We start from the raw sequence: 13,810 nt of genomic DNA on the forward strand, positions 1-13,810 counted from the left end.
TCGCATAATTGACAGATAAACCATATGCACGATTTTCCTTTAAACACATTCGTATGTTCATCTTATCTAAATTATTAATAAAAACGAATGAGAAGCTACCCTAAAAATTAAGGTAAGGTCTACAACAAATAACATATAGTTATTTGAGAAAATGATTTTATATTTATTTATGTGCACTTGCATATGTGATCTACAATCCGAAAATATACATTCCCAATAGAAAGCAATAAAAGTTATAACACTGAAATTAGTTTCTATTATATAATCTTTGATACGCGTGATAAATCCTACAATTTCTCCATTATTAATTCTATTTAGAATGTTGTTTGTGCAAACAACATTCTTGTTTTCTTGCAAACAATTTGCGCGTGCGCGCTACAGTCTCTTTTAGTACAAATGACCACTCATAGGCAGCGCCACAAGATAGCTTGTGTAGGGAATAGGAGATAATTTTTGCCACTAAGAAGCCGTGTTTGAGGTGATCAGTACGATTTATTTTAAGATATACACATGTTGCTTACTGACGTTGAATAGGAACCATCTCTACTGACTACTGGCCATTGTCTACTAGCTACTGACGCCACGCGAGGCGTAGCGTCGCTTTTTCATAGGGCGCGTTCACACGATGCCCTGGCTTAAGGCGCGTTTCTATTATTGCCCTAATTTCAGGCGCATCTACAAGATGCCGTGTGATGACATCGTGTGTCCACTCTTGGGATTTTCGGGGCGCCATCTACCCGCCGGGATTGGAACTAAAATTTTACTATAGTATATGCTTGACATACGCCCACCACGTCCTCCGCACCTCTATACCTATCTACACTCAACGTTTTCACTACATTTGAGTTACACAGTCGACTCCCTGATATAAAGGAATAGAGAAATAATAAACATTTATACTTGTAAGAAATGCTTAGGATTGGTTTAGATAATACTGTTCTAAAGAAATTTCCCAATTCCAAACATTCCTTACAAGGAGAAATGTCTATGATTCGTCAATTCCTTTAGATCTGTATTAACTAAATCGTTTTAAGATCGTCGTGTAAACGTAGTCACTGTAGAAGAATACTACACATATATACTGCTCGTATACTTACGAGATCTAAAATGGTGGCAGTGTTAAAATCGTCCCTTTCCGCTTTTCATTCATGGACTTTAGAGTTGTGCGTGGAGCTGATTAAATGCTCTTAAAACTCATAAAGATAAAAGCTAGTGAATCCGCACGTAATACATTACTTATAAAGTGTTATCAATTCCAAAGAAGAGTTAAATGATTACAGAGGCTTTATTGCAACTAAAAGTATTCGTTAGATTCTAGATCGTGTGTGTCCATCTACGTAGACTGGGCGTTGTGACGGTTGTTTATGGCGAGAGAATTCGATAGTGAACTAGAAAAGAACAAGAGAAGGAGTTTCATGATTGGTGACGTAATATGATTTGAATTAAACGGGAACAGTCTTGTGTGGGCGTGCAGCACCATCGACGACGGACGAGATTGTGGATGAAGCGACGAAGTTCTTTGGGATCACGAATTTACCTCGAGATTAAAATATTAGATTACACTCATGGATATACTAGGCAACATTTCGTCAACTTTCTGGTCACCCAGAGTTTGGCTGCCACCTAACACGAGTTGGTCTGACATCGCACCTACTCGCGACAACAGATATGCCGATTACCGGCATCTCATTCTGCCTTTACCCATGGCACTTGTTCTACTTGTCATCAGATATTGCCTCGAAAGGTCTTTTAAATAATTACTTTATACCTAATTTAATTTACCTATCATCGTATATAATTTATTTTATCCAATGTTATAGGGTATTTCAGTGGATGTTTAATAAATTTGATTTTGTTCACCGTTACAATGATCATATAATACCATATTTACATTCATAGAACTTGTATTGGATCTAAATAATTTTAATTATTTCTATTCAGACTGATAAAGTTGTGACATATGTTGTGACTATATTGAACTATTTGAAATTTGCATTTGATAAACATCTTGTAATTTTATCAAGTGTAGTGCTTGCTTTTGAATTTTTATTTTTATATCTTTTTACTATATATAAAAAAAAAATCATAATCACTGAACAGAGTCTAAACATTGATTTAGTATTCTTTCATATAATATTTCTTGATACTTTCATTAGTTCCTTATGACTTTTATAACATCATTTTGATTGTACTACTTATATATCTTTTGTAAGCACAAAGGTATCCAACTGTTGGAACAATTTCTTGCAATATCAGAATACTAATATAAAACAAAATATTTAATTCATTTCATAAGTTCTTTTTTTCATTATAATGTCAAGAACATAAAAGTATATATGTTTTGAAATGTAATGGACACAAGATTTAGTCTAATATTGATTGAAAACGGTACCTTTCACCTTATTAGAATTACAGTAATTTCACTGTATATATTAAGAGACATGGCTTGCATATATATTAGTTATATTTCAGGTATTCAACAAGTGTGCCAGCCTTTCATGTTGAGTTTCAGGATATAATGATGCTTTTTCATTTTTCATGCTATAGGCAAATTACTTATTATCGTCATCTTTAAATGCAAAGTTCAGATAGAAACATATAACATACAACAATTGCTATTCTGGACAATAATCAAAAATGCAATTTTAGCACTAATTGTTTTATAAATAATTATAAACTATAAATTGAATAATAATAAAAATGTCAGAATTAATTTTCACTGTTTTTTGTATTAGAAAATTAGTCATACTAGTTTTAAATCTTATAGGTATTGGTTTACTCCGATTGGCCAATCACTTGGTATAAAGAATTCCAGACCAAAGAAGGCACAACCAAATCCACTTCTTGAAGATGCATATACAAGCAGAAAAATCAAGCATAAACAGGTGAGAGCATATCAATATACATTATACAGTATTTCATGTAACACCTGTTGCCATATTAGTATTTAAATGAAATATGTAAAAATCATTTTTCAACGGTGTAATTAAACATAGTTTATTTTGTTAATTTTAAGGAGATCTTGTCAAAACTGCTTACTTGAATTTTCACGTCTGAAACTTTTATAGGTTATAAATTAAACAATTCTGAACTCAATTGCAAAATTTGAAGGTCGGTCACCAACGAAAATGTTAAGAAAAGTAATATTAAAAACGAAACTTTATATATGGACTCAAAGGTCACAGAGATTGAATTTCGACTTTGGATGAGAAATTAACATATTTGAAGTGAACTTTGAAGCAAAAAATGGCATACTACACATTCGTGAATTCTTCAGGATTTGATACATACCATAATAAAGTGACCTTAACGGGTGTTTCAAAGACTAATTGCAAATTAAATTGCCGGAACTCCATCGATACACTGGGAGAGACCCAATAAACAAATAAATAAAAGTCAAATGAGAGTATGATTTTTAAATATATTTGTACAAATGAGCTAATTTAACAAAGATAAACACCTACAAACAAATTTCTATACTTGATGTGAATAATTTCGTAGAAAGTTCGATTTGTTTTAATCGATTTATGGAATTGATTTGATAGTTGGTCAGTTGACTAGCATGCATCGACAGCACCTCCTTAATCACTGCAAATAAACAAGTGAATTAGTACACAAGGAAATATATGCATAAATTTGACAAATATACTCTTATTTTTGTTTTGTTTATGATAGTATTATATAATAGAATGACTATTAAAAAAATCTAAGTGCAACATTAATAATGATATTCTGCTCAACTGAATAAGAATACTGCAGTATTACAAGCAAAATATAGTGAATCAAAATAAGTAAAAAGATATGTGTAATTTCATATAAATTTGGTACTGCACATTTGTCATGTTATGTATGGTAAAATTCACTAATATTGATCTTTTTTTATTTGATAGACAATGGTTAACGACTGTAATGATGTTGTACGCGTTGTAAAAGTTATATAACTTATTTTATTATAGATTTTGGCGCTAGTAAAGCAATTGGATTGGTCTGAAAGACAAATTGAAAGATGGTTAAGACTTCGGCGATCTCAAGACAAACCATCAACATTAACCAAATTCTGCGAAAACAGGTTTGCTTTTTTAATGATCCTATTTAAATAAGCAGATTATAACTCATGTTACAATTTCCTTTGACACCTTAAAATAGGCTTCTACTTTTATATTTACTTATTTGAGCCATATATTTTATTCGTTACATGCTTTAAATCAGTCTATGTTGTTACGCATGAAGTAAAACGGAGAGGATTGATAATTTGCGTTTAAGGACTGAAATAGAGCTTTATTTATCCTTAATAAAATGACTTAACTATTCCGTTGGTTCTTTCAAATGATAACAGCTTGCATTCCTTATGATGTTTTCCCCTTGTTATGTAACAGTAATTATGCAAAGCTGCATCAAAAGTTTTTTTTCTGACTATGAAAATGTCACATCAGAGTAAACTTGAAAACAAACAACAGTATATGCATTAGTTTGTCTTTTGTTTTTAACAAAAACTTCGAATTGCAATTGGCCTTCATAGAACTCAATTATTTTAATTTAAGTCAATCAAGCTTGGATATATGATTTTTATTATTTTTACCAATTTTAAAGTCATTTAACAGGTGTTAGAGCGGTACTTCATTTAATTTGTAATATTTTGAACGCTGAATATTTGAAATTAATTTTCTTAATATTGTTTTATTAAATAGTTCATATTTTTTCAAAATATACCCGTATCAAAACAATATAGCAATAAAAAATGGTTTTTGTTGCACAATTTTTTTAGTATAGAAAATGATAATGTAACTACGCAATTATTTTCAAACACATATATTAGTATACGAGGCGGTACTTAACGTTTTGCAAGAATGAAATTCTTAGTTATGCATGGTTGCATGTCAAGGGAATCTACCATCGACTCTCACGTAGTGAAATATGAAATTATATATTATATGCATTTTCAAGTGATTTTAATTTTTATCTCCATCGCCTACAATATCGAGCCACGCTCGTTGTAGGTCGATACCTCTGTGAAGTTAGCCCATCATTATGCTTATTTCAAAAAAATAGTTGGAGTTCTAACTGCCCGCATTAGAGTTCTAGAGTTCCTGATGGTTTTTAGAAATAGTTCTGTCGATTAAATGTGGAAAATCGCGATTTCAAAAAATGAGGGACTAACTTCACGGCGCCCACCATTTTTGAAAAAATGTAATTTTTTTGGGAGTTCTGAATAGATTAACAACAGTTCTACAGTTCTCTGTACTTTTTATCAATAGTTCCGGTCATTATCCGCTTGAAAATAAAGTTTGAAAAAAATGCGTCAGCCCACCATCTTTTAGAAAATCGTATTTTCAACATTACAATACATACCCAGATTCCGTCAAAAAATCAATTTCAAATAAGTATTTCAAAAAATCAATTAATCGTATAAAATCCGATACTATCGAAACACTGGGTGGATTAATCAAGTCCAGGTATTCGTTTTGTAGAATTCTTTGAGAACTATCAGAAACTCCTATCAGAACTCCTGGAACTCTTCATTTTTTTTTTTTTTTTTTTTTTTTTTATACCTTACTTGCTACGCAGAATCTTCGAAGTCACAGAACTCTTTCAATTTTAATTTCGCAGCTTTTTGCCATAAGAATTATCGATAGAACTCTTTGAGAACTATCTAGAACTTCCATCAGAACTGCTGAAGAACTATTGTTAATTTATTCAGAATTCCCAAAAAAATTACATTTTTTCAAAAATGGTGGGCGTCGTGAAGTTAGCCCCTCATTTTTTTAAATCGCGATTTCCCACATTTAATCAACAGAACAATTTCTAAAAACCATCAGGAACTCTAGAATTCTTCTGCAGGCAATCAGAACTCTAACTGTTTTTTTGAAATGAGCATCTTGATGGTCTAAATTCACAGAGGTTAGGTCGATTGGGCCAAAAATGATAACCACAAGTCAGGCGCGTGGTGGTCGTGGGACAGCAGTTAACAAAACGGGGCAGTTTCGCAGATAATTTTCGCCGACGTTTTGAACGTTCAGTCGGATCATGAAATGGCTCGACGAATAGCTAACCGAATTGTAGAGTTTGGCGCGCGCTGCTGGAAATTATAAACAATTCATATACGAAGAAAAGTTAAATGGAAATCTTAAGAAGTTTTATATATTTTCTCGCTAACAAAGAAAAAGAATGTATAAAAAAAATTGAATGTGGTATGGCAATCTATATTATTCTAAGAATAAGGAACTTAGTACTTACCCATTAGGACTTACCCAGATAACGTATACTGTATATAATTCTTCTTAAAGACGTTTAATGCGACAGAGATTGTGTTTTAGGCATCTGAAATTTGTCTGGGTAATTACAATCTCCATTATTACATCTTCTGCAATTTAGATTATTTCGTTTAAAACCAGCTACACGTCCCACACGGGAATAATAGGGCATTAAATAAATTTTCTTAGTATTTCAAGCGATTAAGCGTAATATATAAAATATTATGTTGTATTTCGTATGTAACTTTTTTTCGTTGAGAAAAACGGTATCTACAGTCACAAACAAGTAAGAAATACTACATAAGCGCTGAAGAAAAATGAAAATTCCTGCTGGGAATCTCAACATTATCCAATTTGACTAAACAGAATACTGTATAGTATCAATATAATTCGTTCAAAACAAAGGTATTCGTGAAATCCATATTACAGTCGTTTGACGACTCCACAGACTTCAAGGTAAAATATAAATGGTTTAATTTGTTCAAAAGCAATTTTGAAGAAACGTTTTAGACGGAACAAAAATATTCAATATTTCAATCTTCTTATGAAATTATCGATATACGTCATAAAATAATTAATGCATCAACTTGAAAAATAATTTACGAAAAAGGAGGAATTTCCTATTTTTTCATAAATTGACGTAATGGCAGGCACAGTAGTCGAATAAGATAGAAACTCGTTAAATCCTCCTTATTGTTATTCTCAAAGCGAAGACATTTATAACGTCTAAACAGAACTTTCTCAGTTTCTCTTATATGATGAATGTGGAACCACCAATATTTTAGCGAAATAATAAAAAATAAAGGAGATTAACGCTATAAACATTTTCCTCGGTTTTCAAACATTCACTATGTATGCGTATTACATTTTTATGGGGCAGGGCTGACTTAGTCTAGTCTTAGAATAAGCAATTTTACTTGACTTTAACAATCATTGATCTTTTTTTTTCAGTTGGCGTTGTGTGTATTATATATATTCATTTATATATGGTATAGTAATCTTGTGGGACAAGCCTTGGCTTTGGGATATAAACCATTGCTATTATAATTACCCATATCACCCAGTGACCGATGACGTTTGGTGGTACTATATGATATCTATGGCATTTTATTGGTCACTTAGTTTCTCTCAATTTTTCGATGTCAAGCGGAAGGACTTTTGGCAAATGTTCATCCACCATATAGCTACTATAGCTCTTATGTGTTTCTCGTGGGTTGGTAACCTTACAAGGATTGGTTCACTGGTTCTATTAGTTCATGATTGTGGTGATATATTGCTTGAGGTAAGTTTTTTTCTTTATTTTTTATGACTTTATGACTTTTCCATATTTCTTATGACATGCAATGACGCTATTCATCCATTGTATTTAAACAAAAATCAAGAGTTTTGATCAAATTGAAGCCAGATATTTCAGAAGATTTTTACATGGTGTAGAATAAAAAGAGACCTGTAGATAGAACTATAAACGTGATGTAGAGCTATAATTATGTTTTTGAAAAAATGCTGATTTACTCAGATTCAGGAATATCAGACAATCCATGTATCGTAAATGAAATTAATGTCATGAAGCTTCTATGACACTGAAAAAACATGTCATAAAATTATATATAAGGTAGATATTTTCTAAACTAAATATGCTTATGACTTCTTGTTTCACATCAGTTCTTTATGCTGTAATATAACATAATTATAAATCAGTATCACATAATACAGTTTTATAAGTATTTGCAATATTAAATATTTATTTGAGCTTTATATATTCCATCTCCGTCTTTTTCAACATGTAGGAAATACATTACTTCTTATGATTCGATTATTGTTTACATATAAAATATATGGTGCGATTAAAATCATGAGAGGCGAATTCTTAGATGAATTATCGAGTTAAATATTTAAGATGGACTTCATAATTGATACTATCGGAGGATCAAGTATTTTAAATATGTCTTTTTTCAGGCGGCTAAAATTGCGAAGTACGCTGATTACCAAAAACTTTGCGACTTCATATTCGTTATTTTTACAATTCTTTGGATTGTGACGCGTATGGGGGTTTATCCATTCTGGATAATTTATAGGTAAGCGATATTTTTCTGACAATATTTGCGACCTTACATTGTCTGACCGCAAGCATTTGTACGACTTTGAAATGGCTATAAACGTAGTTATGACTTAAAATTTCTTGTTCGATATCATTCATAAAGAATTTACTTTAATATTTTCAGTACAACCATAAAAGCACCGAAGATAGTGCCAATGTTCCCGGCTTATTATATTTTTAATTCACTGCTGATCCTTCTATTGGTTCTTCACGCAATATGGACCTGGCTTATACTGAAAATTGCATATAATGCCTTCAACGCTGGACAGGTTAGTAATTTGTAAATAAAATTCTTTTTCAATTTCTTAAGGGAGAAGGGCAGGCTACTCGCATGTGTGAGTTGTCACATGAATGAGGCTCAAAGCGAAGAAACTTCGTACCCGAAAATATCTCCGCAGAAAGTACTGTCAATTAAATTATTATACAAAATTGAAGCCTTTCGATAAAATATCTTTTCCTACTTGGTCGAATTTTTAAATAATTTTTTAGAAAATATATAAAATATAACTGAATCTATAAAGTGAAACTCTACGGATCTATCATAACGATCTGATAATAATTTTGCCATTTTCTACCCACAACTTACCGCACTATTGTACAAAGCCACTGTTAAAAATAAAAAAAAGAGGCACGCAGAGAATGTTTTATATTTATCAACTTTACATCATATCACTGGGAATTGTTTTCGTATAGCCAATTACGAAATGTTTGGGTGCGAAGTTTCTTCGCTTCCAGGCTTGTCCGGTGTGACAACTCACCCATACAAATAGCTTCTTCTGTTCTTCGTTAATTCTAAAATTTATTCATAATTATAAAATCCTTTTTTTTTTAACAATTATTAATGCATTTGAAGTAAGCATCGCTTATATGTTTTCTACGCAAAGAGTTTTTAGTGGTGATATACTTTATGTCGTAATTTTTATCAACAATTTCTTTCTTTTAATATTCTAAAAAAATCTTTTTTTACTTTTATTCCATATACTTTACTTACAAGTCTTTGAATTATTTTTAATGGGACACTTGCAATAATTTTCGAAATTTTCATAAAATTACCAATCGTTACAGCATTTTTAGACACGATTGTAATTGTATTTTACGTAAAAAGTTTTATACGAGTCATTGTTTTATTTTGTTCGAAGAAAGTTTCTGGCTTTCTTCATCAAAGAGATTACTCTGAAGAACTGTGATAACTGATAAAATTATCCATGGAACAAAATTAGTTCGAATCTTAGACACCTTGTCTTCCTAGGTCAGTCTCACTGTTTATGCGACTAATAATTCAGACCTCTGATTAACCGAAACTTACAAGTCGAATAACTGATAAATTAAAGGTATAGTCTTCTGAGTCCTTTTATTGGTACGAATAGTACGATTGATCTACAAGGAATCCCGAAAGCGGGATCACGCGCGCGCATGTCTAAATCGAAGAATATGCGCAATTAACTAATTTCTGAGTATGGAGACTCATACAAATTTGTTGATAAAATCTTTGTCCCTCTGAAGCTCGAAGTTTCAATTATTGTTTGAAAAATAATAGTGAAAATCGACACTAATGTGTTAGAAAATATATGGCAACCTAGATTTCTTAGCAAGCATTAAAAAAGATTGACTAATTAAAATAAAAAGAATATTTGTGCAAAGTTCGAGATTTTAACGGAATACTTTAATCGAGTTTTTCTACGTGGATATTTTTCAGGGTAATTGTTTCCTATTTCAAATATCATTCGTTGCTTGAAAATTAACGTGCACGAATATCAAGTACAGGCAATTCCTCTCAACTTTTTAAGAATTTGGTTCGCCATGTCATTCATTCTGATTATGAATATTTTTAATCTAAGAACAAGATTATATTCGATTTTCAGATGGAGGGAGATATTCGTAGCAGCAGTAGCGAAGACGTCTCTGATGTATCTCCGAGCAATACACCATTGAATTCATTAAACTCTTTAAATGACGGTGGAAAACATAATTCGCGAGTGAAGCAGCACTAGAGCATACGACAGAATGGGAACGCATTTTATAGGACGTTCTGTATCCCTTTCCAGTTTCGTATGTCGGGCTGGTACCGCATCTTCACGTTTTCATACGTTATTTTCTATCTTGTATTCTAGCAATTCGTAATTGGTTTTGCTAAAATTCTTTCGATGAAAGGAATGCGTAAATTCAACAGTCTGATGCGTTTACTAATTCTTACTGTATAGTGTGTATCTAAGCTAATATTGAAGTTCATTTCCCTATTCGTGACATATTTTCCGTCAGTTAAGTAATAAATTCCATTAAATTTTATGGTGATATAATTTCTTTGAATGGTATGTGTATTAGGAAAATATCTTATGTCATGAAACGTGTAAAAATGATGGAAATGTATTTTTTGCAATAGTTCTCTGACTTTTGATACAAATACTTTTTATAAAGTTAAAATTGCATATAATATGATTCCCGCTATATGTTCAAATTATATTAATCCTTTTATATTTTAAGAACTTATAGATTGGATAAAACTTTAAACATATAATGAAAATCTTATTGTGTTAATTGCCATAAATGTTTCAATTTACAGCCTCTTGTTATATAAAAACAAATAATACGATCTATTGCGCCTAATTTAATTTCACCTGGAAGGCTTACAGTGCCGACTCTATTTCTAAAGCGTTTAACGTCGTTAAAATTTTTTACGTTGATTAAATTCACTGCATTTGCATTAAAAAAGAAGGTAGACGCATACAGAACTAATGAAAGAGAGATAAAAAAGTGAGACGTTCGAATGTGTTCGAAAAGAATTTACGGAAGCTCTCAATATTTATTTTTCTATACGCCCAACATCAGATCCCGACGTAGGCTAATTCTGTCGTTATAACCAGAAGCATTTCATTAATAATTATTCTATATTAACCCTAATCCTGTAAACCTAAAAAATCTTTACCCCTAAATAATTACAGTCGAGGGTACGTTCAGGTAGAAAACTTGTGACCCTAACTCAGTTGGTTTCAAAAAGCTGAGGTGAAATCATTTTGAGTGGACGCGAAAGACCCACCTTTTGTCGTTAGAGTTTTGCGTAAGTGAAATTTTTGTTTTTGATGGCAATATATTTTTAGGATTTTTTGAGCTCATATAGCATAACTTTCATTCTAAATATTGGTTACTATCGTTTTAGACCAAAGTATATGGAAGATCCAGCGACTTCATCGACAGGTGTCTTCGCCAGCAAAAACCCGTGAATCATATTGAATTGAAAATCAATTAAAATTAGTATATTTGCAGATATATACCAGAAAAATATAAGCAAAAAAAATGTTGAAGAATACACACATACACTCTGAGGTCGTGTAATTAGGTATTCCCTTTTCAATGACAGATATATTTTTTTTTTTTTCACTACCTGATCCTTGAACCTTTATTTAGCGTTGACATTTTTTTATTTCTCCAATTCCTTAAAAAGTTACAATTTTGTCTAATTAAATCAGTACATAATAAGCGTTTATTACATAAAAGTATTAAAATAATTAATTCTGGAAAGTTATTTCTGAATACTTGTAGTAGAAGCTTTGAAGGTACCTTACGAATTTTTACAACATTTTTTATCATTCAATACCTGAAAATTGTGATAAACGTGAACGACCCAGGTTTACGCTTTGAAGGTGCCCGAAAAAAAAATTTACGGGATTAGGGTTAAAATTGGTAAAGACTGTAGGGCTATGCAAATATTGTTAATTATGCTAGACGTGCTGAAATTATTACCTCATAAACTTGTTTCTTTGACCTTCCAATGGTGGTCTGTGTTTTCTCGCCATAATAAGTCTATACCTATTGTATGTATCAAGACGCGCGTTACCACTGGAAGGTTAAACAAGTGGGACTACATAATGAATGTAGTTTTCATTTGCAAACATCGACGCTGAATTTTGAACGACATTCATGATTGCAATTCAAATAAGGGAATAAAAAGAAATAAGAAAACTGAACAATACCGTAAAATGCGTATTAATATCATGATACAGTGAGTAACTTTAATATTCGGACACTATGAGATTTTTACTATATTACGTTATAACTTTATTTCTAACAAAAAAAAATGATTAAGGATTATGATGACGTATACACTTAATAAACAATAGCGTAAATTTTATTTACATAACTTGCAACAGTTGTTGAATAATACGGTTTAAATAAAACACTGTCCGATTTCCACGTTACTTTAATATTCGGACACTTTCAGAAACTACATATGCACACTTATTTTTCGGCTGATTTTTGTTACAATACTTGCTTTAATGTTTTGTTTGGTAGCCATCCTGCTTTATCACTTCTTGCAAACGCTGCTGCATATTATTAATAATTTTTTTTAAATATTCAGTACTCAAACTGTTCCATTCTTCTTTTAAACGATTTTTTAACATTTCTCTGGAAGATATTGGTGTTTTTCGAATACGGCGCTCTAGTTCATCCCACACATTTTCAATGGGGTTAAGGTCAGGTGATTGAGGTGATGTTTGCAAAACTTTTGGGCAATTGTACAGCAAATATTCCTGCACAATGCGTGCCTTATGTTTCGGGTCATTATCCTGGTAGAACTTGAACGTATTTAAAATCCCCATTTTTGTAGCACTTCTGTGTACATTTTTTTTCAATATGGTCATGTACAAATTTTTGTCCATAATCTTTTCGATGAAAACTAATTCGCCCGGTCCGAAAATCGAAATACAGCCCCAGACCATTACACTGCCACCTCCGTGCTTTACGTTCGGCCGAAGATTTTTAAATTTAAACTCTTCCTTTTTTTCTGCCACACCATCCTTCGTCCATCTGACCTAAAAATATTAAATTTACTTTCGTCAGAAAAGATGACATCATTCCACCCTGTTTCATCCTTCAAAATAAATTCTTTGGCATAATTCAGTCTCTTCTTTCGATTCTTTTCACTCACGTACGGTTTCTTTCTAGCCACTCTTCCATTGTACCCGCTATTTTTTAAGGCTCTGCGGATCGTTTGAGGATGCACGTTTTTTCCAGTCTCGTTTAACAGCTCTGATGCTAATTTTGGGGCACTGAGCGTAGGGTCCTTCTTTATTTTTCTTAGTAATTTTCTCTCATCGCGAACGTCTAGTTTCTTCGGTTGGCCTTTTTGGGGTATAAAATCTATACGATCCTCGCATTTGAACCGCTTGACTATATCTCCCACTGTACTCTTGCTTATGTTTAGCAGAGCAGCAATTTCTCTGTACGATTTTCCTTTGGCATTATGATATATTACAAATTGCCGTATATCAAAACTCGTGTTCGCTTTACGAGGCATTGTACAAGTGTATTGCACGATGATCGACAAATAACTAATAAAATAAGGCTTAAACTAGAACGCTTGACTAGATTTGTAAATAAACATTGTCCTCTAATTTGGCGTAACTCGGCTTGAACATTGAAAAAAGCGCTACATTGTAAAGTGTCCGAATATTAAAGTAACGTG

The 13,810-nt window shown here is 32.0% G+C and overlaps 1 protein-coding gene across 1 annotated transcript in view; it reads left to right on the forward strand.

Moving 5' to 3' along the window:
* Nucleotides 1–939: 939 nt before the first annotated feature.
* LOC107270358 (ceramide synthase 6) overlaps nt 940–13,810 on the forward strand; it is a gene marked incomplete in the record, with an annotated part of 14,125 nt that continues 1,254 nt past the window's right edge. Inside the window, 7 exon segments of the mRNA XM_015745297.2 lie at nt 940–1,744; nt 2,768–2,885; nt 3,957–4,069; nt 7,203–7,533; nt 8,208–8,326; nt 8,474–8,618; nt 10,212–13,683. Coding sequence (XP_015600783.1) covers nt 1,566–1,744; nt 2,768–2,885; nt 3,957–4,069; nt 7,203–7,533; nt 8,208–8,326; nt 8,474–8,618; nt 10,212–10,340 — 1,134 coding nt within the window.

This window comes from Cephus cinctus, unplaced genomic scaffold, assembly GCF_000341935.2.
Source record: "Cephus cinctus unplaced genomic scaffold, Ccin1 Ccin1_scaffold0732, whole genome shotgun sequence".
NCBI classification, from domain to species: Eukaryota; Metazoa; Arthropoda; class Insecta; order Hymenoptera; family Cephidae; genus Cephus; species Cephus cinctus.